The sequence below is a fragment of the Polyodon spathula genome, chromosome 10 (assembly GCF_017654505.1).
Source record: "Polyodon spathula isolate WHYD16114869_AA chromosome 10, ASM1765450v1, whole genome shotgun sequence".
In the NCBI taxonomy this organism is placed as follows: Eukaryota; Metazoa; Chordata; class Actinopteri; order Acipenseriformes; family Polyodontidae; genus Polyodon; species Polyodon spathula.
In genome coordinates, this window is record NC_054543.1 from 16,008,424 (window position 1) to 16,036,300 (window position 27,877).

Below are 27,877 nucleotides of genomic sequence, written 5' to 3' on the forward strand. Positions count from 1 at the left end.
AAAAATTGCTGGTTGTTCCAAAGACAAGGCTACGAACAATGGGAGATCGGGCGTTCGCCAGTTACGCGCCTAGTCTTTGGAACGTTCTTCCCCTTCCAATAAGGGAAGCTCCATCCCTAGATATTTTTAAACCTCTTATAAAAACACACCTTTTTACCATGTCTTTTTGAATTATTTTTAGTTTTGTGTGGGTTTTTTTTCTGTTTATATTTTTATTCTTGTAATTTTCTTGTAGTGCTGTTTTCATTGCAGCTTTTATTATTTTGATTATTGACATGTATGTAAAGTGCTTTGTGATCCCCAAAAGGCGCTATATCAAAAATCAATCAATCAATTATTCGTTATATTATTATTATTATTATATAAACTATAAAATTATTTTGATAAAAGTGGGCAGGATATATATATATATATATATATATATATATATATATATATATATATATATATATATATATATATATAGATAGATAGATAGATAGATAGATAGATGCTATTTGAAAGAAAGAAGTAGATCACCACAGAAAACCAATTCTTGCATTCCTGCACAACATGACAATTTATATAAAGTAATAGTCACCCATAGTTTGTTATATTAGTACAGCAAAATACCTCTCTATTAAAAATGCCTCCAAGCTTTCCCATTCGTGTTTACGTCATATTCCTCTGACAAACAAGGACCAATCAAAACGCGAGACAGTTATGCGTTTCCATCCCCCAAAACGGCCCTGTGTCATACCTTCGTTACTTTCAAGTTTTTGACTTGTGAATCAAGCATGCGCTTGGTAACTTATAGCCTGTAAGAGTGAAGTCCAAATCACACGGGTTAATGTGACTCCTCCCATTGGTATTGGGCAGGTATTCGGTTCCCACGGCAACAGAAAGCCAAACAGTTAAAACATGGCCGGGAAAGACAAAATGAAACCTCTTCCGAAGTCACAAATGCTAGAAATACAGGTGCAAGAGAAGAAACAAAATACGGTGATTAATATGGAACCTCTCTCTTAACGCGTTGGTTTAGAGTACTTCGGTTTGGATTTAGTTTGCTGGTTTTTGGAGGTGATCTTGTCTGTTGATTTATGTTATTATTATGGTGCTACTGTACTTATGGTGTACACAAAATTACAGCGTTGCAACAACCGAAGCACATTGCAATGAAGCCATGACTATGACAATAAAATACCGCCTACAGTAATTACTCTGTCAATGAAATGTGCATTATTTTGTCTCAAGCATTGCCGTGCGATGTTGACGCTGTCGTGTCTGTTTTAATTAGGCTGATGCTATTCGCGTACACGACTTAATCAGTACAGCAGATAGACATACTTTAAGGATAGCTAGTTTTTAAAGCATAAATACAGTAGACTACTACTATGTTCGGTATATTATATTAGGGCCTATGCTGCATTATAGTTATACTGTAACTTCCAGGCCTGGGTTGCCTGTTCAATGCATTTGTAGTATAAGTAACAAGTGTATTTTGATTATTTGTATATTCCAGCTGATAGCGTACACTAAGTATATATTATGATTAAACCATAGAACCATAGATAATACTTTACCACAGTAAAAAGCATAATATAGATTATATTACTTATCAGTTCCACATTGCAAAGTGACATACTGACTTTATAACCACAATGTATTTAAAAAAAAAAAAAAAAAAAAAAAAAAAGGTTAAAATGCATTTCAGTTTTTTAGTTACAGAAAGATATATAAGTACCACTCAAAACCAACAAGTTAAGCCAGAAGCATTAAACAAAAGGATCACCAGGTGTGTGCGTGTGTGTGTGCCTACTCTAGGAACAGTAATGCTCACTAGTTTCAGGAGGCTCTGTTGTTCTTTGAATTTCATATCCTTTGTACTTAGTAAGAGGAACTGCCTGTTCAATGTCAAAGGATGTGTATATAGTTAGAAGTTGGTGGTTGTGCAGAAGTGTTTTAGAATGTGACAGAAAATCTGTAAATGCAAGGATTAAAAATAATATATTTCTCAAGGTATTAATTACGCCGATAGTATGTTTTATTCAAGTGAACCAGTAGTTGCATGTGTAATGATGGCTATGAATCCTATAAATGTTGCCTTTATTATTATTATTATTTTTTTAAACTGGTTTTGCATCTAGGCTACATAGAGGGCTATATTGCAGCCTTATCTTCCTCTAAAGTTAGCTGTTAAATGGACATAGCAAAAGTAACTGAAACTGATAGGTTTTCACAAAGTGAAATATTTATGTTCTGTGTGTGCCATTAATGACATTATTTTTGTTGCATTATACACAAATACATCTGTTGCAACAGAAGCATGTTGCAATACAGATGTGCCTATTGCATTATTATTGCACTTGTACAGTAACTAGCAGCTGATATTCATTTATAGCTTAAAAACTTCTTAGTCTTAACAACCGATGGATGTATTTTAAGTACTGCTAACTTGTAATGCACAGGGAAAACTGTATTTGGGGGATATACGTGTAAATAACCTGGAAGGCCTTTCTCATAAGGTGGGTGCACAGTATGTTAAACTAGGGAAGAATGTAGTTCAAATGAACTTTTTCTTTTTTAATGTGCGGATTTAACATGCATGCGTTTTTGTATTTTGTGTGCTTGTTTCTTTTTTATGTATGGATCAGGACAATGAAGCCAGTGAAAAGGAACACCAGGTTGCCTGGAAATTTCTATCGCATTCACAAGTTAGCATGTTGTCAGAACTGAGCGTGGAAGAAGTGCAAAAGTAAGTATTTAAAAGTATAGCAGTATTTATGTAGGTGGTGAATTTTTTTTTTTAATGCATACACTGTATGGGGCATAAAGAGCAGCTTAGTATGTATGAAATAACAGTTATTTTAACTAATGTTCTCTATTCCTTTTTGTTTAGAATCGCTTTATATCATTTTCTGTTTGAGTCATCACCTGGTACACTGGATTGTAACCAGCGAGGGGGGGCAGGGGTTAAGTATTACAATTTATTGAATATTAAATATTGGTTAAGATAACTGTTATTTCAGAACTGTATGGGTAAATCCACTTTCTTCTAAAACATTTTTTTGAGTTATGCTTCAATGTTTTAAAATAACACGTATAATATTTTAATAGGAAAATGGAAGACATCCTCCAATTTAAAAACCGTCAGACATGCTTAAAAGAGGCAGCTTTATTAGATTACTATGTCTCTGGGTTTTGGTGGGCCAAAGAAATGAACTTTACAAGCCAGCAGATATCAGGTTTCATGACCCTCTTACACATGCTGTTGGAGAATGCCAGTAAGTAGAGTTTCGATAAAATTTTTTAGACATTCGTCAACATTCCATTTTATCCTGTGTTCCGAAAAATATAGCGTTACAAGTCCCCATGTGTTGCTACAACTGTTTAAATAACGTAGCTATAATTTTCTTTTTCATTGTTAACGTCTTGACAACTTTTTAAACTTGTAACTTTAAAGTCAGTTTCAAAGCTCTTTTCAAAATGGCTGCTCTAGTGCACTGGGATTTTAGATATGTCCTCTAAATCACTGCAGGAAGAGCGATTAAAATAAAAAAAGTAAAAATAACAACAAGTGCTCTGGCTTTACTGTTCCATACTACATCATGGATTGTTATTGCTCTGTTACCTGTTTGACAATGTGGGCAATAATCCTTACACTATCAGTGCACTAGAGCAGACATTTTGAAAAGAGCTTTGAAACAGACTTTAAAGTTATAAATATAAAAAGTTGCCAGGATGTTAACAACGAAAAGAAAAATTACATGTACATTATTTAAACAGTTGAAGCAACAGGTGGGGATGTGTAACACTACATTTTTCGGAACCTGCTTTTAACCTTTTCTATATTGATTATGCATTCCTGTATTTAATAACGTTTTATAAAGTACATAGTATTGATGTATTTATTATTTATTTCTGTATTTATTTTATAAATAAATACTGGTTTAATGTAATACATACTATACATAAATACTCAGTTATAAATAATGCTATGGTTCCTGTCTTTTGGAAATGTCTGATACAATCACAAGGCTAGACTAAGTGAATCAGAAAGTAACAACATCCTTTTTACAGTAGATAAAGTCACTTACTGGTAGAACCTCCTAATTTCGAGGACAGGACAAGATCAGTGGTCTAAAATTTCCGGTTTGCGCTTTTTAACTTTTGTGATAAACACAAATTACAGTGAAATTACACCCTTTGGTGGTGTTGTATTTCTGCATGCAGTCACAATGATATTTGTAACCCCACACTGGTAAAGTTCACTTGTAAAAGGTGCATGGATGTAAAAGGAGGCATATACAAACAATAAACCATTGTAAAATAACACAATATGTGTTTAATCCCGTCTGTCAGTAATAGAGCTAAAAAATGCATTTACCTGTCCTGTAGCTTGAGGCTTTAATTGGAATATTAGCCCAATTTACACACATAAGCCAGGTGCATAATGTTGTTGGAATACCTTTGCTGAAATTACAGGCTTCACATACATAGTCTTGTCTCATTCAAAACTACAGGACAGTAGGCAGGCATGCCATAAGAAATGTTTTAACTACAAAGAGATCAGGAAAAATGCACCCGCTTTGTTTGCTATGCATCTGATATAACATCCATGCTTGCTTGTTGCAAAACTGTAGCAAAAAATCTGCACTGTTGCCTGTGTACAACTCCACCATGACCTCACCCCCTAAATATATGGGCATCTAGATCATCAGTTATTGTGTGGAATATAATTATTATAATAAACCTATTCAACCATTAAAATTCACCTGCCATTTCAAGAAATACTGTAGAGATGATTGCTTACTTATTTTAATACAGAAAAACACATGTCACTTGTGGAAAACTGGAAAGAACTTGCAAAGACAATGGCTGGAATTGGGCAGTCCAGTCCAGTGGGAAAAGGTGGAATTGAATTCTTCAGTGTGGACCAGGCCATCTCCATCATTGACTATTTCAAGTCCAGGTACAGTGACTTTCAAGATTCAGTGTCTTCTGATATGTAGCTGTTTTGCTACTGTGAGGGGAATGGTATCTGATTGTTTTGAATCTCTTATTTGTTGATAGGAAAGCCCATGTAATTGTCTTCTGAAGTAGGATACTTACAAAAAACGTCAGTGGCTGCAGTTTATTTCTTCGCCACCTGGTATATCTAAATGGGTAGAAGCCCAGTGTGAAGTAGCTTGTCATACTGCTGTGCTGAAACCCACGCGAGTATTACAGTCAGAGGTACACTATAAGAGTGAATGGATGAGTCTCTTTGTGATGTCCTCTTCTGACACAACACACAATACAATTGTAGCCATAGAGATGAAACACCTGCAGAATGAGTCAAGTAGTGATTAAAAGTCAGGCACTGATGTGACAGCTGTACTGTCTTTTCAGTTGTCAGGTTCTTTTTTACCTAACTTGGCAATTCACAGCCGTTTCCTTATACAGTTTTCATATTTTGTTGAAAGTCGGGTGATTAAAGTCAAGCAGCGATTCACAAGCAATTGAATATACAGTACAACATCATCAAATACCTATTTTTTGTGATTGAGTATTTCAAATTATAGCAGAAATTTTAATTTAAACATATGAGACTGAACGTGGTATCCTGTGCAAATCCGCCATCTTTGTCGATTTATTTATTTTTGGCACATAAAGCAAAACTATTAAAATGTGTTATTAGATGTCTACTTCACATCACATATTAAGCCTCCAAAGTTGTTACAAATGATTATTATATGTGTAGCATATTTACAAAAAAAGATTTCTTCACTTAACAAAAGCATTTTGAGACAAAAATACTTTGAATAAGCAGTCTACCCCACTGCAGTTGCTTGTCTCTGCTAAAAAAACGAGGCATCAATTCACACAACATTTTAATAAACTGGCTGTATTACATTTAGCAGAGCTCTGAATAACACCCCGCTCACACTTACTGAGTCGGCCTCGGGCCTCCTCTGGGCTGCCTCTGGGCCGCCTCAAAATTTCCGTTCACAGTTGAGGTTTTAGGGAGCCTGTGCTTTCACATATGTGGCTGAAAAGGAAGCCTAAATTGCGGCGAAGTGCTTGTCAGAAATGTAAACAGTGACGTAAACACCGCATTCCTGGAAATCAACAAGAGCTGGGAAATTTGCAGACATAAATATGGCAATCTTATTTTTTGCAACATTGTTGATACTGTACTTATTGCATAAGATACGATAAAGGCGTGTGTTGACAGGGAGGGGGTTACAATTCCTTCCTGCTAAATCCATGTGAAAATGCACTTTTGGGTGAATGGGCTAAGGGTTTTAAATTGTGTTAATTGTTTTTTATTGTTTAGTTAATCCCCTGCACCTGGTGCTAATTGTAAATTGGAGCAAGGTGCAGGGTATTTAAGAGAGGCAGCCAGTCTGTTAGAGGCTGCTGAGTGGAGAGTGAGTGTGAGTGAGAGTGAGAGTGTGAGTGAGTGAGCGAGCAGTCGTTGCAAAGTATGTCATTGTGTTTAGCCCTTGTGTTATGGTGTTTGTTTTGCTTGTAAACGGCATAGCCGTCCTGCGTATTAGTCAGGGACATATTAATGTTTAGTTAGAGCTCCAGGAGAGAGCTAGGTGTTTGTTTCTGTTTTGTTGGTTGTGTTATATTCATTTGTGTTTATTAAAAATAGTGCGTAAGCGCTTCAAAAATATTTTTCAATCCAAGTTTTATCGTTTTAATGAAAGCTGTACGATGAAGAACCACTTACCATTCGTGACTGACCCAGCATCATCGTCGTCAAAAGTGGCGATGTATTCAGTGAAATCCCCATTGCTATTTTCCGGGCTGGAGATCGCTGTAGGTTCCATAAAATCCAAGATCCGTGGTGGGTTTATTTCTGGCCTGTTGCTCAGTATTTCCGAGAGTTCTCGGACAAAGTTGCAGGTTTTCACCACAGAGATAACATGGACATAAAGGACATAGCTGCTTCTGCATCCAGCACTCAAAGAATATCACAGACATTTGCAGAGCTTATTGAGATGTTATAGTAATAAGATAATGACTTGGATCGCATTATTGAGGAGTTTGGTGATAAAACGAGTGATCGGGAGAGTATCTACGTCTATAAAGAGGCATGTGAAAAATACAGCAAACAAGGGGTGGGGCTTGGCTGGAGATGCAGGACTGTCCTTTTGCGATTCAATACATTTTAAACCTGTTTTACTCTGGGGGGGAAAAAAAAATATTTAAAACAGCACCTGTGAAAATAAATTGGACCTGATGCGCCTGACAAGCGCTTAATAAATGGAGCGCTAAGGATTCATTTCTGCATCGTCCCAGGTGCTACCCCTTAAGTAGGAAAGTGGATTGAGGTACGTCACTGCACTGACGCGTTAAGGCCGGCCCAGGGCCTGCGTTGGGTTCACACATGCAGATAGGCTGGCCCTGTGGTGGCATTGGTACTTTAGGCCGCATCAAAAAGCTGGTCTAAATTTCACCAGGGCTGCCTTTTCATTTTTCGAGCGTTCACACATGAGATAAGGCAGCCCTGGGCCGGCCTAAACCGCAAGTGTGAACAGGGTGAAAGACAATAAAACATTGTATTACTGTAGCTTTTATTATGCAGCATATAATAACATCATATTAAATTTGTCTGACGTTTAAATATAATTCATCGAGAGTGAAGATAATAGCCTTAATATCAGTTAAGCTGCTAACCTGTGCATCTTTACCTATGTTTTTTATACTGCTCTTTCCAGTTCTTTTTGTAATTTTCTATTTTATGTTTTAGCTGCAAGAATCCTCATGCTTAAAATCCACATGGGCTTCCTGTAAAGAGGTTGCATTCTGAAGTTTTTAAAGTCATTTAGATGGTGGAGGCCTTCCTGAAGATGAATGATGGCCATTGTAGACAGTTCATGAAAAAACAGTATTAGGCTTTCGGGACAGCGGGACATGGGTGGTAATCCTAAAAATGTTTATTGTTCATTCATTCCACAACAGCAATGTGGGCTGGCCAAATAACTTTACAAAACCCATCATTGCAATATAACAGGTTGGTCTATGAAGTCACATTCACTTATAAAATGGGCTGCAGTTTTAATGCGCATATATATATATGAGGAACTCTACTACTAGTGTCCCATAGTAAAAGCATACAACAATGTAATAAAGCACAGAGGTATGGTAAACCATATTAAAAAAACATGATGAACCAGGGTAGGCTATGGTAAATACATAGCTTAACCATGGTAAAAGTGCAAACATACTGTGTGTAAATACTGCAGTAAACTTGTATGGGGTGCTGCAATCCTTTCTTTTGCTTCAAATAAATAACGAAATGCACATACTGAAGATTTATTTTTTCTCAAAAAACATATGTTTCTTTTTTGGAGAATAAGTCAGTTGGAGATAATCTTTAATGAAAGCCATAGTAAATAAAAAATAATTTAAGGCGACCGTTTCAAGCATGATAATTACTGGAAATCTACTTATCTGTGTTGGTTGGATATTCCTCTTGACTACTTACAGTTATTAAAATACATTATTCATACAGATATGAGCCAGGCTTATGGCACTCATTACTGTGTACATATCCTATCCCAGTATCTGGAGAAGTCATTTGGTAATTTTTACCCTTGACCTATTTGGAAAAAAGTTTCAATTTGCATTCAGATCTATTAAAATGCTGTTTGATACAACATATCCAAATACTGTCAAGAAGTCCCGTGCTCTATGTAAGATTAATACAAGAGTTACACACTTTTCATTCCTCCAGATACCATTGTATAATTGTGTGTGTTGAATGTAGATGTTCTGCCTTCCTGTAAATACAGCCTGATTTCGGACTTTGGCTTTGATGCAGATTTGCACTCCCACCAATTTCCCTCAGAGATTAGAGCCAGTAATTATCTGGGAATGGGCTTGTATATATTCAGATAAACACTTTTGCAGATTTGTCATGTTGAATATGTGCTATCCTGGCTGACTTTATAAGATGTAGAGGAGTTTAGCCATCTGATGGCCAAGTTGCATCTATCCCAGCAAATAAAATGTAAGTTTAAACTGGTCTGGCAGTGTGGTGTTCAGCTGTTACAGTTAATGCTTTCTGTTTATAAAGCAAGGAAGGTTTATTCAACACCCACTCAGCTGCAAGAAAAAAAAATAAATACAGTTGCTATAGATCAAAGGGTTTTTAGTAGGATTTGACTAAAAGAACACAAAATTAATTATAAAGAAATTGTGATAGAAATAACAGTACTGTTTAATTTGAAATGGTAAACTTCAACAGTGTTTTTTCAGGATGATGCAAGTAGGATATATAGCTAAATGCATACTGTAATTATTAAGAAATGTAACAAATAGTATTTATTACAGTACGTATGTCCTCGGTGATTTCATCCTCTGATTTAAATGCTAGAACTTATAGAAGTATGTTACCCTTGATTCAAGTTCCGGTTTGAAGTTGATATAAAAGCTTGCAATTGAGACTACTCAGTTTGCTTTAAACAATAATGATTTATTCATACAACACAAACAATAAAAGCATTTGGGTAATAAGTTAAAACAACTCCTTTAGTATTAAATATAAGATATTCTCTCCAAATCACTTAGCAAGAAAAATGTAAATTGCATGAAATTACAATGAGGACTCTTCCTTAGTTCCCCATTAAAGAAACAAACATGAAGTGTTGGTTCTTAAATGGAAATGCTTCATTCCTAGAATATCTACTTCTGTATCTAAGATTTTTTCCACTAAGATGGTGACAAAGCAACTCCTAAAGTGTTACATTTAAGACATTCTCTGAAATGACTTTGTAATAAGTACCCTAAGTTTATAGCAATTACAATGGGAACTCTTTTGTAGTTTCTCAAGGACCAATCAAATTGTACTGAATGCAGTGAGATTAATAAAATAAGTACTTCCATTATTTCTAGAACAGCTTTTTAACATTTATATTGTAAGATATTTGGGGCAGGATTTTCAAAAGGTCATAAATGATAACTCCAGTGTTAATCAAGAAATTGATATGTAGTATTGATTTTCGCATTTTCAAGCAGTCGTTATGCCTATTACGTTATTAAACAATCATCCTATTGTGATTTCCAAAATTATGCTGATTTACAAAATAATGTTACAATAATGTCTTAACGAGCAGGGCTTCTTGCAACTATTTATTTTGTTTGCGAGGGAATTTAAAAGCAAATCTGTGTTAATTGTCATAATTTAGCAGGAGTTAATTTGCACTTGGAAAAGGAGGGTATTGTGTGCACAGAGTGCACCGAAGCTCTGAGCCTCTATGGGCACTGAGGCACCAAAGTACCGTACGCTGAGCGTGCCAAGGGCTAAGCGTGTACCAAGCTACTGAAGCACCAGGGCAGCTAATGCAGCGGTGCCTAACCTAACAGCATGTTGTCACCTGGTCAGCGCACAGCATGCACCAGGGGAGACACACACTGTCCATAGCGGCCTCCTGGAATGAGGATTTCTTCCCCGCTGAGATCGAGGAAGGAGAGGAGCCTTTGCCCTCTAATGAGGCAGAGCCCAGCTCCAAGGTTGCCTCGGAAGCTAGCGCACCTCTGTTTTCGAGCTCCATGTCCCCTAATGGGACGTGCTGCAAACTTTTTGAAAGTTCCTTGGTTGACAGCAGCTGAGCCACGGCGGTCCATATTCAGGACACAGGCTTTGGCTCCTCGCCCTCAGCCCTTCCCAGCATTCCCCAATTTCATGGAGAAGGTACACTTCTCCTGGGATCGTCTGGCCTCAGTGCCCAGTGTGCTGATGCAAGCGGCTCAGGGCAATGTTCAGGCTGTGGCGGCAACTGCTGCTAGGCCAGAGGCTTAATAAAGGTTCCCACCATCAGCCGCTAGAGCTTGGGGGAGAGCTCAAGCTGGAGCATTGGCTGCCGGTCGAGCCCAAAAGAGGGTAAATGACTAGTGGGGTTTAATTTGTATATATATATTTTAATCTGTGCCGTCCGATTTGTACCCACATGCTAGATAATCGTAATTTTTATATGTGAAGTGTTCTAAATAAGTGTACGTTCTGCATGACAAAATGCACAATTTTAAATGAAGTTTACAAATTATACACAACATAGATATTCCCATTGTTTTTTTATTTCCATTTGGCTGCTGCTTGCTGGTGGGAGAGCCTCTTCCCTGTACGCTAGTTGTTTCCATAACAGCGAATTATGCTTCCATTCCTTTTTCTTGATCTCATTAACATGCATTTTGATTAACAAGTTTCACTTATCTTGTCGTTGAGACAGGAAGTGATGTAGGTGATCTGCGACAATTTTTAATGAGAAATGCGCTGATTTACAATGTCATCGACTCAATTTCAAAGATTTAACAGACTGATTTAATTAACACATTTAGTTTGAAAATCACTTGCTACTAAAGCTGTTGTTACTATACCACGAGTTCGATATAGTAACACTGGTGTTTAAAAATCCTGCCCATGGTATCTAATCTCATGCACATGCATAGATTTTAGATATCATGACTCACCTCTCCTTTTATTTGGGTAATCTTAATAAGTATTAACCTTGCGTAATACTTTCATGAAGTTTCTGTTGTGTAATTAGCATCTTCTTAACTTAAGCAGTAAGAACTTCTTCAAAGCAACAAGAGTGGGTTCCTCCTGTTTGAAGCAGCTTAAAGACTGTGGTGCAACAATTACATGCCTAACAGCTGTTGTTGAAGACATTTAGTGGGCTAAAGCTCTTGATTTTACATGGTCTTGAACAAAAGGGGGCTAAATCTCTGATTGTCTAGTTCAGTGGTTCCCAACCCAATGTAGGGACCACCTTGGTATTTGAATTACATACCAAGCATTTTTTCACTACAGTATTTTGAAACTAATTTGTATGTGTATATGTATAAGTACATGCAGAAAGTGAAGTATTTATATAACGTACCTAACTTAATGAGATTCCTGGGTTTGAATGTTGTAATTTTGCCCATTGGAAGTTGCTGATGGCAGAGTTCCTGATTCTTTTGTTAAAAATTGTTTATTTTTTTCACAGTGTGAATATTTTGTAGATAAATGGCATCTCAGTTTTGCAGGTTTAACAGTCTTGTTTGACAAAACCGTCTCACAAATAATGCACTGTGGCTTGGGCCATCCTCGGATCCAGTAAGTGTAAATACGTGCTGGTCCCCACAACCGTTACCTTGTGCAGCAAATTAATCTATCCATTTCTAACGCAATTTTTTGAACTAACTGATCGCCTGCTTTGCATGATGTACATTATAAAAAACACCAGAATACGCAGATGTACATGATGTTACTTACCACTTCTAGTGGGCTGAAACGGGACTGGTGGCGCACAGACGATAGGATTTATAGCATTTTGTTAAATATGACAGTGTCAAGAACAGAATGTACACATTATTTCCAGAAGTAGTGCTAATAGAATTTCCTTTTGGCATATAGTCTTTAAACCTGACTGAGTAAACCCATATAATAACAAGGAGCTAAAGTCGATCATTTGCACTGTGGTACAGTTCACATGTCAAGCTACGAATACAGCTTCTTTTTGTTTCACATTAACTTCTGCAGCAAACCTCTCCAAAAACCTATTTAAATAATAAATACCCCTGGCAAGACTGCAGCACATATATTGCTGAAAATGTTTTATTTTATTTATTTAGTTATTTTTATTTAGTTATTCAAACCAAGTTAGGAATATTCAATGCAGTGCGCTACTTTTATGCCAAGTGAAAAGGATTATGTTTTATTTTTCCGGAAGTTCAATGAACACAAGCAGTAGAACGAGCACAGATTACAAAGCAATTCATTTGCGTTAATGCAAGATGTAGATGTTTTTTTTTTTTTTTTTTTTTTAAATAATGCTGACAAAAAAAGAAGTCTGTAATTATGACAAGACAAATGTGCATCATGAAAAGTTAGAAAGCTGTTTCAGTTAATGGCGGCTTTGAAGGCGATGCTTGGTATTGCGTCAAAGGGAGCTGTAATATATATTAATTATAAACACGCCCGTTAAAAAAAAAATGAAGTGGAAAAATGCAGACTACATACATATCTTATAATTATATATCACATGGTTAAACACTTGTTGTGTTTGTAGTAATATTTTGATAGCACAACGTGTTATTGTGCAAGAATTGCTTAACTGAATTTTGGGAGTTGTTTGCGGACCACCTGGAATTTACTCCTGGTCCAGAGGTTAGGAACCCCTGGTCTAGTTCATGTCACAGTTGGCACGTCCTAGAGTAAAGATGTTAAGCACCATCTCCTTTGTGTCTGTATGCATTTAAGAATCATCATTCTTACAATAAGTGCTATTACTTTTTTTAAAAATACAACTTGCTATTTTACTCCTAGTTTATATTAGAGATTATTAATGTCTGCCTGTAAAATGTAGCTGCATTTTGAACATGTCATGGTTCAATTCAGGTAGATCAAGGCTTTAAATTAGTTAATTTTACAGTAGTTATTTTTGGTCTGTTTGATTTGGAATCGTTGAAATCGTTAAATTTCCTAAATATCTTTACCAATTACTGTGGTTACATATTTAGCCTTTCCCAGACCTTGAAGTCTTCCCAGTGAAGTGAAGGTTTAGATATTGCTACGTGTTGTTATTTAGTTCATTAGTAGGTCATGTAGAGTACGTCTGAATGTGTAGTCTTTATCTAATTAGTTACATTACTTTGTGAAGGCATTATGACCTGCAATGACCTCTTTTAATTATAATTAAACTTGGTTTTCCTGACCACAAGTTTTTGTATGTTTAGTTTAGTTAGTTTAGTTTTTGCAAGTTGTTCCGTCACTAACCTTAAGCACTTGGTCATAATCTATACGTTAAAAGAAACAGTAGTTATGCATTCGTCAGTATTTAGTACTGCTAAGCAAATTAGTCACATACAGTACTACATTATTAGATATACCGGTGGCAGAAGAACTGGTAATAGTTACAGTGGTTCGTAAATTCTTGAGAATATTAGAATCATTGAGACAAACCTTGCAAATCCTTTTGGCATTATGCTTTTAAAACAGGGTTAAACAAGGATACTTCAAAGGTTATTAATACAAAATGCAAAGCTTTGCACTGTTACATTTAAATAATCCATAAGGCAGAGATTATTATTTATGATACAGATGTGGTTAAGAAAATGCTGACCACGGTTAATTTGGTGTTGGAATAGGATCACTAAATTCTGCTCAGATGTTTTATTTCACATTATCCAAATATTTAGTATTAACATTCTTTCAACTTGGCAATACTAGGAGATACATCTGACCTTTTACTTTCACTCACACATATATACAGTTGTAATCAAAAGTTTACATACCCCAATGGAAATTTATAATTTCTAGAAATTTCTCAAAAACAAATCATTGTAAAAAATTTTTCTAGCAAAAGTTTTGCTTTTGTGGATGAGGAAAAAAGTTACGAGAAAACGAAACAAAGTAATATATATAACCGTTCTTTTCACTCACCTTGTTTGTCTGTTATTCCACTGTTTAAGTGTTAGTCCGTTTTGTTTGTCTGTTTATTTTGGCCTCATGTGCCGTGTGCTGCTTTTGTTACAGCCTTTTTATTTACTGGTCTCTCTCTGTCGTTTATTTCCTGGTTCCTGTTTCTGGTCTGACGTCCCCCACTCCGGCCGTCTTTGTGACATGTGGTGTCATCGTGGGATTACTAGCACCTCCTAGACGCAGACCAGAGCAGGAGCCGCAGTTTTTTGGGAAAAAAAAAATTGGGGATTACAAAAAAAAATAAAATAAAATGGGATGGAAGGAGGATAAAGAGGTGAAGGACAGGGAGGAGGAGTGTCACCTAATGGCCAGACATCCACGGCGATATAACAAGCCGTCGCCAGGGTGCCCCCTCTGCGACCAGGACCATCTGTTCGCCAACTGTCTCTTCCGCCACTATGAGGAGAAGGAGGAGGAACCGGCTCAAGAGAGGAAGGTGGGGAGAAGGGGGAGAGGATAGCTGCAACAGCAAGAGGAGGTCGGGGACGACGGCTTGAAGGTTTTTTTCCAGTGCCTCGCGGAGGAGTTGTGCCCAGGCTGTGGGGTATATGGGCACACATTGGCCCTATGCCCCATGCAATATGCAGAGGGGGAACTAATGCCCCAGTGGGAGGATCCCGTGCGTCCAGCGCCCAGACGGGGGGGACCGTGAGCGTCCAGCGCCCAGACGGGGGAACCGCGGGAATCCAAAGCCCGAGGGACAGCTATTTCCACCATCACCAGCAGGGGAAGAATGCCTGCTGATTTCACCCCGAGAGGGAGAGGGAGAGCCACACCAATCCCCTGCAAGAGAGGGAGAGCCGCACCAGTCTCCTGCAAGTGAGAGAGAGCTGCACCAGTCCGCTGAAACAAGGGTAGACTACACGCCGCTCCCACCTCCGTCGCCTGGAGGCTACATGCTGCCCCTACCTCCGCCAGGAGCAGAGCAACAGGAGCTGCCTCTGCGTCCGCCACCTCCACCGGCAGGAGCAGAGCCGCAGGAGCTGCCTCTGCCTCCGCCACCTCCACCGGCAGGAGCAGAGCTGCAGGAGCTGCCTCTGCCTCCGCCACCTCCACCGGCAGGAGCAGAGCCGCATGAGCTGCCTCTGCATTCACCACCTCCACCAGCAGAGGGTGAATGCCTGCTGGGTCCCTGTCCACCAGCAGAGGGTGAATGCCTGCTGGGTTCCCGTCCACCAGCAGAGGGTGAATGCCTGATGGGTCCCTTTCCACTAGCAGAGGGTGAATGCCTGCTGGTATCACTTCCCCCACCATCACGAGGAGAGGAGCTGGAGCTGCCTCTCCCTCCATCACCATCAGGGGGAGAGGAGCAGGAGCTGCCTCTCTCTGCACCAGAAGGACTAGGAATAGATGCTGACGGTCCTCAGCAGGCCTTGCATAGGCTGCTGAGGGAAGCATGGGGAAGAACCGCCCGGCCGCAGTGGCCGAGAAGAGGGCCAACACCCGCACCCCAGCTTGTCCTGACTCCCTGCCTCGCTTCGCCCAAGGATGCCTGCCTGGCTTTGCCCAAGGATACCTGCCTGGCTTCGCCCAAGGATACCTGCCTGGCTTCGCCCGAGGATGCCTGCCTGGCTTCGCCCGAGGATGCCTGCCTGGCTTCGCCCAAGGATGCCTGCCTGGCTTCGCCCAAGGATGCCTGCCTGGCTTCGCCCAAGGATGCCTGTCTTGCTTCGTCCAAGGATGCCTGCCTCGTTTTGCCCAAGGATGCCTGCATTGTTTTGCCCAAGGATGCCTGCCTCACTTCGCCCAAGGATGCCTGCCTGACATCGCCTGAGGTTGCCTGTTGCTCCGCATGGCCTGGGGTTGTCTGTTGCTCCGCATGTCCTGGGGTTGCCTGTTGCTCCGCATCTCCTGGGGTTGCCTGTTGCTCCGCATCTCCTGGGGTCGATGGAACTGCTTCGCCAGGGGTCGCAGTCAGCTCTGCTTGGCTGCAGGGGTCAGTGTGGCCGGAGCCCCACCAGAGGGAGCTGCCGGCTATAAAGGGGGGAGAGGTTAGGAGACCACCTTCCCCCGCAGCAGTTTCGCTTCCGGAGATCTTGGGTGAGGTCTGGAGATCACCTTCCCCCGCACCAGTTTTGCTGCCATGGAAATTTATAATTTCTAGAAATTTCTCAAAAACAAATCATTGTAAAAATCTTTTCTAGCAAAAGTTTGGCTTTTGTGGATGAGGAAAAAAGTTACAAGAAATAGATTATTTATTTATGTGGCAAAGTGCCCACCCCTGTGTGTATTTTGTGTTGTGTGTTAATGTTGGTGTATAGTCATTGGTGCACGGGATATAAACGGATCTGTGTAATATGAGTGTTTAAAATGTGTATTTGTATAGGATTGCACAGCACTTCATGTGCAAGTAAAACGTAATAATATGTGAGCACTGGGAATTGCACTTTATTAATTTATGTGCAGTTGTACTGCGACTTCAACTGAATGATTGATTCACAATCGCGTCTCGGTGCAGCTGCCTAAAAGCTGCATGTTTTCACCCACTCGGGGTTGTGTGTTCGGTGAGTAGAGAACAGGTGTGGAGAGGAGAGAATTAAGAACGAGAAAACAAAACAAAGTAATATATATAACCGTTCTTTTCACTCACCTTGTTTGTCTGTACGTCCACTGTTTGTTTAAGTGTTAGTCCGTTTTGTTTGTCTGTTTATTTTGGCCTCACGTGCCGTGTGCTGCTTTTGTTACAACCTTTTTATTTACTGTTCTGTTCACCTATTAAACGCTGAGCGAAACCATTCGCTCAGCTCCACAAAACTCCACCTCTCTCTGTCGTTTATTTCCTGGTTCCTGTTTCTGGTCTGACATCCCCCACTCCGGCCGTCTTTGTGACAATTTATTATTTATTTCAGCAAATTTTTTGCAAAACTCCAAAAATGATCATTCAAAAGTATTCATACTCTGAGGTGCTGGTTGGTTGAGGCACCTTTAGCAGTAATAACCTCTTTTAAACGATTAGGATATTTGTCAGTGAGATTTTGGCAAGATTCTTTAGTGATTTTTCATCATTCTTCAAAGCAAAATTGTTCCACTTCATTCAAATTCCAAGGACTTCTCTTCTGCACAGCCTTCTTCAACTCATACCAAAGATTCTCAATCAGATTTAGATCATGACTTTGACTAGGCCATTCCAGAACCTTGATTTTACTCTTCTTTATCCATTCTGAAGCAGATTTTGATGTGTGCTTTGGATCGTTGTCGTGTTGGAATGTCCAGTTGCGCTTTAAACCAAGTTTTGTAGCAGAGTGTTTCAGATGATTTGCCAGTATCTTTTGGTATGCAGTGGAATCCATTTTACCATGTATTGGAACTAAATTTCCTGTGCCGTTGGAGGAAAACAGCCCCATAGAAGGATATTACCACCTCCATGCTTGACAATAGGTATGGTGTTCTTTTCTTTGTATGCCTCACCAGACTTTCTCCAAAAGTAACAACTATCAGCGTGACCAAATAGCTCGATTTTTGTTTAATCACTCCACAAAACCATTGAGACCTTCACCATGCAATACGCAACCTGTGGTTGAAATGGAAACTCCAGTCCCACTTGCAGGAAATTCACTTTGAATATCTTTGGCAGTCAATCTTGGATTGTTATTAACCTTCCTTACAATTCTACTTGTTCTTGGTGAAAGAACCTTCTTTCTTCCAGACTGGGGGAGCATTGTGACAAAACCATGAGTCTTGTACTTTTTGATAATAGAAACAATAGTTGAAATTGGGATACTAAAATGCTTGGAAATCTTCTTGCATCCTTCTCCAGCTTTATGGCAATAAATAATTTTCTGCCTAAGGTCTTCAGATAGCTCTTTACTTTTTCCCATATTGTGTGTTAAATGTATTGATCTTGGTGTCAAATGCAACTACATTAAAGACTGTAGTCCTGTATATTTTTAAAATGTTTTTTTTATTTTTTTATTCTAGTCCTGCATATTTTTTAACCCTAACTGTGTTGTTTTCAGTTTATTTCAGCATTATAAACTATACGAATTTCTCTTCAGTCAACCAAGAGACGAGCTTGTTCTAAGCTTGGAAGTAAGTGTTTTTCTCCTCTCTTATTTTAGAACAATACAGGAGTAGCACACAGAATTAAAAAGCTGCAATATTGCAATAGGTAGCAAAAACGTTTTGTATAAATAGCCTGTCCATCGTGGGTGATTATTTGTATTCTAGAGTGAAAGATGACTAGTAGGTGATGATAGTAGTGTTCCGTCCTCCTCACCCTAGCGAGCCACGTACCAGTTTTGCCGTGTCCCCGTCTGGGCAGACCGCCAACGATTCGTCCATCCTTCCCTCACCAGAACACCAGGGAGAGAGCTTGGCCTGTCCTCCGCGTTGGCGGCAAGCAGCTATCTTTTCGTCAGCTGCTGTTTTATGTCCTGCCGTTTTCCACTGGCTGCTGAGTGTTATCCCACTGCTGACACCATCTGTGGCAGGCTGGCGAGTGGATAGAGGCCCAGAGACAGACTAGTTCAAAAAAATAACTTTTATTATAAATGCAAAAATTGCAAGGGCAAAATAGTTGGTAGGCAAAAAACAAAACTCACAAAAATAAAGTTTCCAGGCTGGGCAATGCCTTCACTGGATTTAGAAAATTCAAAAACCACAAAACAAACACCAACCTGCTTCCTCAGCTCCCTCTCCCCAAATGAGAAGCAGAGGCCTCCTTTTATATCAGGTGGCTGGGCGCTGATTGATCGTTAATCAACCTAATCAACTAATCAACCCCAGCCACCTGAACATAATAAACCCAGGCAGGTAGGGGAAGTTAACCCCATCCCTGCCAATTTAAAGGGCAGAGCTTTGCTCTGCCACAGGCTCCTAAACTGAAAAGTACTATAATGCAGTCTTATCAAAAAGTGCAGTACCTGCAACTATGAACCACTCAGAAAGCCTGCAACATTATTAAAATATAAGAGGACAGAACAAAAAACAAGATGATTCATTTTGAAGCTACTTTGTTATAAATAGTAGATTAAATTGTTTAGTTATACTTTGGGCGGTTTGTCGCTTTAAATAGAGGAACGGGAACACTATGTTTTTAAAGGAAACTGTCTTTTAATTATAGGAAGGGCAGTAATCTTTGAAAAAGGACTGACTTTTCCTGCTTTTGTTAGAATTTGCTTTGTCTTTTGTTGGTCTTAATCGGGGCAAAATTATAAAAAGCATAGCAAATGTGACCAGAACAAAGACCAGAGTTGATATTTTAAAAATACATATCTTTTGAAAAAGCGATTTTTGCTATAACAGAATTCTTATACACTTTCTAAACAAAGATAAGTGTAACTGCGCCTTTACAAAAAATATCACTAATTGCATTGAGAAAAGAATGTGTACATTATGGAGTATTCCATTTTTTTTTAAAAGGCCACAACAGAGGAATCTGCGCTTAATGATCTGTAAAAGGATGCGATAATATGTTGTATGAGTCATGTGTCCAAACAACAACAACAACAACAACAACAACAACGACAAACACAAAGCCTATCTTGTGTTGTCCCATTGAGTTGTGGGACAAATAATCAGGCTTTGCTTTAAAATGTAAATATATTTGAAGGCAAAATGACCCATGTTCCAGAAGTACCAAACATTAATGGATGTATTTTAGTATGCCAAAAAGTCACTCATTGCCTGTAAAACAGGCCACCCTGCCATCATATTTTACTGTAGTAATGTTGTAAATACACTGAATATACAGTGCTCACTTATTTCTCTGTCAGACTTTCATATGAAATGTTGAAAACAGTGAAATAGGGAAGGTCCCTTCCACAGTAAATTGTAGTACTAAATTAGTATTAAAGACCAGATCATGCAATCTCTCTTTCATGGTTGGTTTTGCATCCTAATTTCCTAGTCTGTATACATTTGTAATTTTAGCTAAGCTAAGTGATGTGTTGGTTTCCAAGACACTGACAGACCTCCCAAGAAAACTGAAACAGAAACAGTCTGCCATGGCAACCAGCTTGGTCTTTTCAGACTTAATAGCATACTCTATAGCATTACATTTTCCTAAAATGTATTTCTTGTTTAAAATCATATTATTTTTGATTAGATCGTTATTTACCATGCACACTGGACTGAAGCCTGTTCCACGCTATTATTGTTCCCCACCTCACCTCACAATCTTCCTTGAGCAGTCTTTTCAGAAGTAATAGTTGCAGGAAGTTAGTAAGCTGGGTAAATAATTGAACTTGGCAAACACAACAATAGAGAATCATACAGAAGAAATAAGAGGATCAGGTTGGGAATTATAGGAACATGTACCATAGGTGTTATAAAGTGTCCCTTTAAAGGAATGATGACCAGTGTTTTACAATTCATTTTCTTATGACTTACTGTAATAATATAAACAAATTTTGTCTTTGTCTTTTTTTTTTTTTTTTTTTTTGTAAGGAAAACATTGAGGTTATTAAGCCAACAGAGTTCCCATTCCCAGCTCCTCTTGAGGAAGGCCTGCCCTCTGATATCTACTCTCAGTTTATGGCACCTGCCCCAGCAGAACAAAATGAAGACAAGGTATTACTAGAAATAGTGGGAATGGATGTCCTTTGAGATCAGTTCATTAACTTCCAGTCAGTTCCAGAGGCAGCCGGTTAACAGTGTTCGTTTGGTCGCCGAACCCCCAGTCTCTTATTAATGAATTGCGCTTCCCTTCTTCTGGGTGATGTGCATTTCATTTCCCCCTCTCATGTGACACTGGTACATCAGCAATGCCATTCATACCATCTGTTTAATTGTCTGAAGCTGGGCTGTGCTCACTCAGAAATAGAGCACCCTAATCTGCCTTGCATGTATGCAGTAGCAGCCAGCCATCAGCCAGTACCTGCTATGATTGACTTGTCTGGATGGAGTGCAGCCGGTTAGTGAACACGGTTATCAGGTGGTCAGCGCCCATGTGTCAAGACAACAAATGCTATAAATATGAGCAGCACGACTTTGTCTCTTCTCACTCTTGCATGGTGTGTTACTTTAAGGAAAGATAGAAAATGTTTAAGCTGTTTAAATATTAAAATAAAATTCACAAATTAATTATTTTCTATTTTTGTCCAACTTTGTCTAACTTTAAATTAATTAATAATGTTCAACTTTGTTCTTTTCATCTTTAATCTGCCTTTATTTCGCGTCGTCTGCCTCTTTTTCTCCCGAGGCTGCTGCTCTTCAGCAGTGCTTTAACTTAAGCTCAATAATATCTTGCTGTGTTCGGCAATTTTTTTTTTTTTTTTTTACTGACAATTACTGTCTGTTTGGGGTAATCAGTTATTAAATATACCATACAGAGTATTTGTATTTTAATATTATTTATATAATATTTTATATATATATCTTTTCAAGTCTTGGTGGTAGCAGTGTCAGGCTTTTTTTTTCCCTAGGTCTTTTTAAATTAATATTGTTTTTACAGTTTGTTTGTAGCTGATCAGTCTTTTATTAGGTCTGTATATAAATTATCTGCTGGTGCCTAAAAATAAAAAATAAAAACATCTACTTCATTGTTAATTACAGTGTTTAAATTTCATTCGTATGTTTAATATATTTCTTATTTCAATATCTTACTTTTTATATATATATATTTTTTTGAATGTATGAAAACTGAACTATTAAATGGTTTAGCCATGTTGTCAATTGAAAAATACATGAAGGCTGACATTTCTGACTTTAATCATAAAGTAATTGAAACATTTACCACAATAAGACATCGCAGAGCAAACTTTTTGTATTGCTTTGAAAAAGAAACAGATCCACTGGACAATGCTTCTACCACTGGGTTTAATTGTTTGTTACTCATTTTGTAAAACAACAGAAGTTGCCAGTTACATTGGTGTAAAGACTTTGTATCTGACCTATGATGTCACCCATACTACCACCCCCCATGGTCTGCCTCAATTACATGTCCAGATTCATTGCTCTACAGCACTTGATTTTTCCAGACATATAAGCAGGAACTGGTCAAGTGACATAGGAACCACCCTGTCAGTTACTGTATTTATTTAACCTGGAAAATATTCATGTTGGCTTATAAGAAGTCAGCATGGATCAGAGCAGAATGCCGGTGAATGGAGGAGTTGCTTCTATGTTATTTTAATTATTTAAAAGTTTAGTGTGCTGCATTTTTGACTGATATCTGATTAGTTTGTAAAAATGCAGAGTGTGTATGTGCATCATGCTTGTATTCATGAAAGTTGTTTCTAAGAGAGATTTGGCGATATTTTCTAAAGTTAATTAAATTACTAGTTGGTCTACTTAAAATGTTGTAATAGTTTACCAACCTTCATATGGAAGGAATACATAATTGGCTTCTGTGTTTTGAGAGTGTGAAAGTATGGATATGTACCATCGTAGCACAGTAAGTGCATTGTAAAGCATAGTGGAAGCATGGAAAAAGAAAAGCACAGATGTGATGGCATGTTGAATCACATGGTAAAACAGTGGAACAAACTGATCACAGAATTAAAAAAAACAAACAAAAAAAAAACATAATTTAAAATACATCCTGTTAAACTGCACAGTTCAGTGAAGCCAGAGTATTGCACAAAGAAAATAAGGAAGTAATTATAATTATAATGTTTTGCAAGCAGTTATTTAATTTGATCACAAAACTGATGTGGCAGTAAAATTAAATACAAACAAATAAAATGTGATCTTTACTGGCTAATGCTACCAATGTAGTTATAAAGCTGGGAGTCAAGAGTGAATACAAATGAATAACAATGAATAAATCCCATCTAAAAGTATAAAACTCACATTAGAAATCGTACAATGTAATTTGTTATATACATATGTGTACAGCAAGTGATCAGGATTTAACAGCGCTGTTTTTGAAACTAATCAAAAAATTAAATAGAAACTGTAATCAAAATATCTGTCCTGGTGTTAATAAAAAAAAAAAAAAGAAAGGTTTAGTAATAAAATGTTATTTTAATATAATTTTTATAGATCTTGATCGTGCAAAAAAAAAAAGTTTCATTCTCTGGGTGATGTTTGTTAAAATCTGTATTGTTTCTTTTCACAGATGGATAAGGAGGATTATGATGAGAGAACTCCTGTAACTGAAGCAGAAGTCAAAGATCCTTTGGAAGGCTACACCATGGCAGATGTAAAATCAGTGTTGGGGCTTGTCACACGAGACATCATTGAAAACCTGCAGGTATGTTAACAACACCTACCCCCTTCCCGCCATTGTACTTCAGAGCTGTGATTTCTTTCAAACTTTTCTGAACAAGAAGTATATCTAGGTGTTTAAATAAATATTCAAACCACAGTTTTATCAGTAAAAAATGTTTGTCTGCGTCATACTTCCAAAGCGTTTGAATTTTTTATAGATGCCACATCGATGTTCCCAAATGAAAACCTAGCACCTTGCTTTAAAAAAAAATGGATTCATTACATACTAGGGCAAACTCTTTAAAGTTTTGCATATATCTTTAGCACAAATTATTGAGTGTATTGTAATCTCTGGGTATATGGAGGCTTGCCTGACTGTCTATCTGTGTGTCACATTTTAGCATTTTTATATACATTAAGAGCTTATTGAAATGTGATTTGAAAAAATGGTCAGAATATGTGGTTCTATGAAGGAATCTATCCACCTCTGTATGTCAAACTTACATTTCCACATATATCTAGAGAGTCACTTATTGAATTGTGATAAAAATTGGTCTGCACATACTTTAGCACAAGCTATTTATAATATCAAGATCTGGGGTTATATTAAGGTGTCTGAAGTCAAACTTGCATATTGAGTGCATACAGTGGGTATGGGTCACAGTAACATTTCATGTTACTAGTTGAATTTTGAATTTACAGAATCACAGTGGGTGAATGGTACAGACATGCTTCTTGCATATTTTCACCAGTTTGGGCAGGAAAGTGGGGCTGCTCTGGCTGCTCAAGCTGTGCAAAATAACATCTCCTAATTATAGACAACTTGCATACAAGGAATTGCTATATAGCATAAAAAGATTTAATAAAAATAGCAAAAAACGAATTGACCCCTAAAAACCCATGTACATTGCAGTTAGCTGACTAAAATCTTTGACCAAATGGAGTACAATTGAAGTCGTGAATCAGTTAAAACAGAAACACAATACAGTTGACTTTACTTAAAAAATATATATAATGCTTTCCGTGGATCAGAAGCAGGATATGTGAAGCTATTTTCATCAGTTTACAGAGAGTGCACTCTAATCTCGACAGGCAGACCTTATTTAACCTTCCTGAATTTAGGGACAAAGTTAAGAAAAACTATAAAAAAAAAAAAAAAAAAAAAAAAAACAGACCTCTTCTGACTTAAAAAAAAAAAAATGGGCTTCATATTATAGAGTTCAGATTTTGGTCAAACAAATCTGATTTCAGACAAAACAGGGGAAGGTGACAATAATTGTGATAATATTTAGTGTTAATGCACTGTAATAAATGCTTTTGAAATTAGTTTAAATTGTTGGAGAGGGGGGATTGATTACAACAAGATCGTAGGCTTTACAGATATCTATCAAATATATCACGATAAGCATTTTCTTTGTTAGTACCCTTTGTACATTATAGTTGTACCTTACCATAAATTTATCCTGATTCACAAACAACACTGTTTTTCTTAAAAAAAAACAAAAAACAACTAAAAAACTGAAATGAGCCTTTTTGCTGAAAGAGATGCTTGTAATACTGACATCCGCTTTCCCAAAGCATATCCTGGATGTGAACACTGCCTGCGGAGCAGAAACTCATGTGGGTTTGATCAGTATAGGCCAGTATGGTTAGGTTAACTCCAAATGTAGACTGGGAAGGAATGCTGTACTTTTTTTATTACTGTATTGTTTAAGTCATAAGTGGTTTGGTATGTGTATTTATGATTTAATTAAAAGAAACATGTAAAACAAATATAGACAGCGCTTTTGGCAATTGCATGGATAAGTGTAATTTTACATTAACTCCTGGTGTGCTTCCTGCAGTCAAATGACTATTTCCAGCATAACAGAAGGATGTTGTAAATGAGCAGAGGCTTGTATAAAACGCCCTAGTCCAAGTTTAATCGTCTCAGATGTATTGGTGGGTTAAAAATTCACTGGCCTTGGTCTAGCAACCACTTTAGCGGATATGCTTGAACTGTGAGAGACATGTGTTATACATTTGTGGTGAAGAATTGCTGGGAAAACACACATGATACAATACAACAGCTGCTAAACTTCTACAATATCTAATAATGAAACTCGGTAATCCAATTTAGGGCTCTAGGGGTATTGACTAGAATGTGTCTGGTATTATAAAAAGTAGAAAACTTCATCTTCAAACCAGCTTCATACTAAAGATCAACCTTATAAATGAATTAATAAAGTCAAATCTCCAATCAGCAAACTGATAATATGGCATAATACAAAACCATATCTGGGATGAGTGTATAATTTTGCATTAATATACAGTACATCATGAATGTGTTTTATATATATATATATATATATATATATATATATATATATATAATATATATATATATATATATACACAGCTCTGGAAAAAATTAAGAGACCACTGCAAAATTATCAGTTTCTCTGGTTTTACTATTTATAGGTATGTGTTTGGGTAAAATGAACATTTTTGTTTTATTCTGTAAACTACTGACAACATTTCTCCCAAATTCCAAATAAAAATATTGTCATTTAGAGCATTTATTTGCAGAAAATGATAACTGGTCAAAATAACAAAAAAGATGCAGTGTTGTCAGACCTCGAATAATGCAAAGAAAATAAGTTCAGATTCACTTTTAAACAACACAATACTAATGTTTTAACTTAGGAAGAGTTCAGAAATCAATACTTGGTGGAATAACCCTGAGTTTCAATCACAGCTTTCATGCGTCTTGGCATGCTCTCCACCAGTCTTTCACATTGATGTTGGGTGACTTTATGCCACTCCTGGCGCAAAAATTCAAGCAGCTCAGCATTGTTTGATGGCTTGTGACCATCCTTCTTCCTCTTGATCACATTCCAGAGGTTTTCAATGGGGTTCAGGTCTGGAGATTGGGCTGGCCATGACAGGGTCTTGATCTGGTGGTCCTCCATCCACACCTTGATTGACCTGGCTGTGTGGCATGGAGCATTGTCCTGCTGGAAAAACCAATCCTCAGAGTTGGGGAACATTGTCAGAGCAGAAAGAAGCAAGTTTTCTTCCAGGACAACCTTGTACTTGGCTTGATTCATGCGTCCTTCACAAAGACAAATCTGCCAGATTCCAGCCTTGCTGAAGCACCCCCAGATGAGTCCAGTTTTCAGCTTTGCCCAACACCTGGTCGTCTAATGGTTAGACGGAGACCTGGAGAGGCCTAAAAGGCTGGAATCGGGCAGCTTTGGTGCAAAGTACAAGGTTGTCCTGGAAGAAAACTTGCTTCCTTCTGCTCTGACAATGTTCATTTTACCCAAACACATACCTATAAATAGTAAAACGAGAGAAACTGATAATTTTGCCGTGGTCTCTTAATTTTTTCCAGAGCTGTGTGTATATATATATATATATATATATATATATATATATATATATATATATATATATATATATATACACACACAGCTCTGGAAAAAATTAAGAGACCACTGCAAAATTATCAATTATCAGTTTTCTCGTTTAGGGAGGTTAATAGTTCAGAATCATAAACGTTTAACCATTGTCATGCCAAAAATAAAGGTCAGCTGTAGTGTGTATACAGTAGTATGTGCACAATATAGTTATTTATTCAATATTTATTCCATGTGCACATGTGTTTTAATCCACATTAAGGTTGTTGTAGCTTACAGCATATCTTTAAAAAAACAGCTCTCCGATGGAAGGCTTCAGATTTTTATTACAAATCTCAATATGTTCAAATTTTAAACATGTTTAATCATAAAGTTTAGGAAATGAAAATGATTCTAGCATCCCTAGCATTGTCTGAAACAAATTAACAGTCGCTGAATCCCATGTATGTTAAATAAATAAAACAGTACCTTGTAAACAATGTCTTAAGGAAACATTGCTGTTCATAAATGATACCCTATGAATGTGTCTGTTCTGCCACTGTAACCTGATAAGAGGATATCAAGAGTGGAGAGGGCAGGCCACCAAACCTCTGCAAACAGGATATGATTGTGCTGTAGGATACTGACCAGCTTCTAAGGGCTATCAGGAGCGGTAGACAGAGACTGTGTAGCCTGGTGTAATCTCATTGTATTGACCCTTCCTCTGTTTTCTTGACAGACGGAGATCAGTGAGAAGCTCCGAGCGCAGGAGGAGACCTACATTGTGAGAATGGACAAACTTAAGAATTCCTAAACCAATTAACAGCGAGGAAATTGAAGGGAGGCGTAATGCCGTTTGTTAAACAATTCACAGTCAAGTTGTGAAAATCTGATTAAACACCACTGATGTTAGCCTTCATCCAGAGCTTCAAACACTCAATCCTTTTGGGTAATGCTTTTTTCC

At 37.7% G+C, this 27,877-nt stretch overlaps 2 protein-coding genes across 2 annotated transcripts in view; one reads left to right on the forward strand and one right to left on the reverse strand.

Moving 5' to 3' along the window:
• LOC121322234 (transmembrane protein 26-like) overlaps positions 1–14,443 on the reverse strand; it is a 28,514-nt gene extending 14,071 nt beyond the window's left edge. Inside the window, exon 1 of the mRNA XM_041261902.1 lies at positions 14,402–14,443. The gene's annotated coding sequence lies outside the window, so the exon portion shown is untranslated. The remainder of the gene's footprint in view (positions 1–14,401) is intronic.
• Positions 635–27,868, forward strand: LOC121322235 (ciliary-associated calcium-binding coiled-coil protein 1-like). Its single transcript, XM_041261903.1, has 8 exons — positions 635–981; positions 2,634–2,734; positions 3,097–3,263; positions 4,807–4,951; positions 18,397–18,469; positions 20,828–20,950; positions 23,442–23,576; positions 27,653–27,868. Exons 1-8 carry the CDS (start codon positions 901–903, stop codon positions 27,725–27,727), a joined length of 900 nt encoding a protein of 299 aa, XP_041117837.1. The 5' UTR covers positions 635–900; the 3' UTR covers positions 27,728–27,868.
• The last annotated feature ends 9 nt before the right edge of the window (positions 27,869–27,877 follow it).

Excerpts from the sequence above, each read along its gene's own strand:
- LOC121322235 (XM_041261903.1), top strand. The coding sequence starts at position 901 with ATGGCCGGGAAAGACAAAATGAAACCTCTTCCGAAGTCACAAATGCTA. Across the intron at positions 3,264-4,806 it reads CATGCTGTTGGAGAATGCCA|AAAAACACATGTCACTTGTG; the intron begins GTAAGTAGAGTT and ends ATTTTAATACAG. Across the intron at positions 4,952-18,396 it reads ATTGACTATTTCAAGTCCAG|TTTATTTCAGCATTATAAAC; the intron begins GTACAGTGACTT and ends TGTTGTTTTCAG.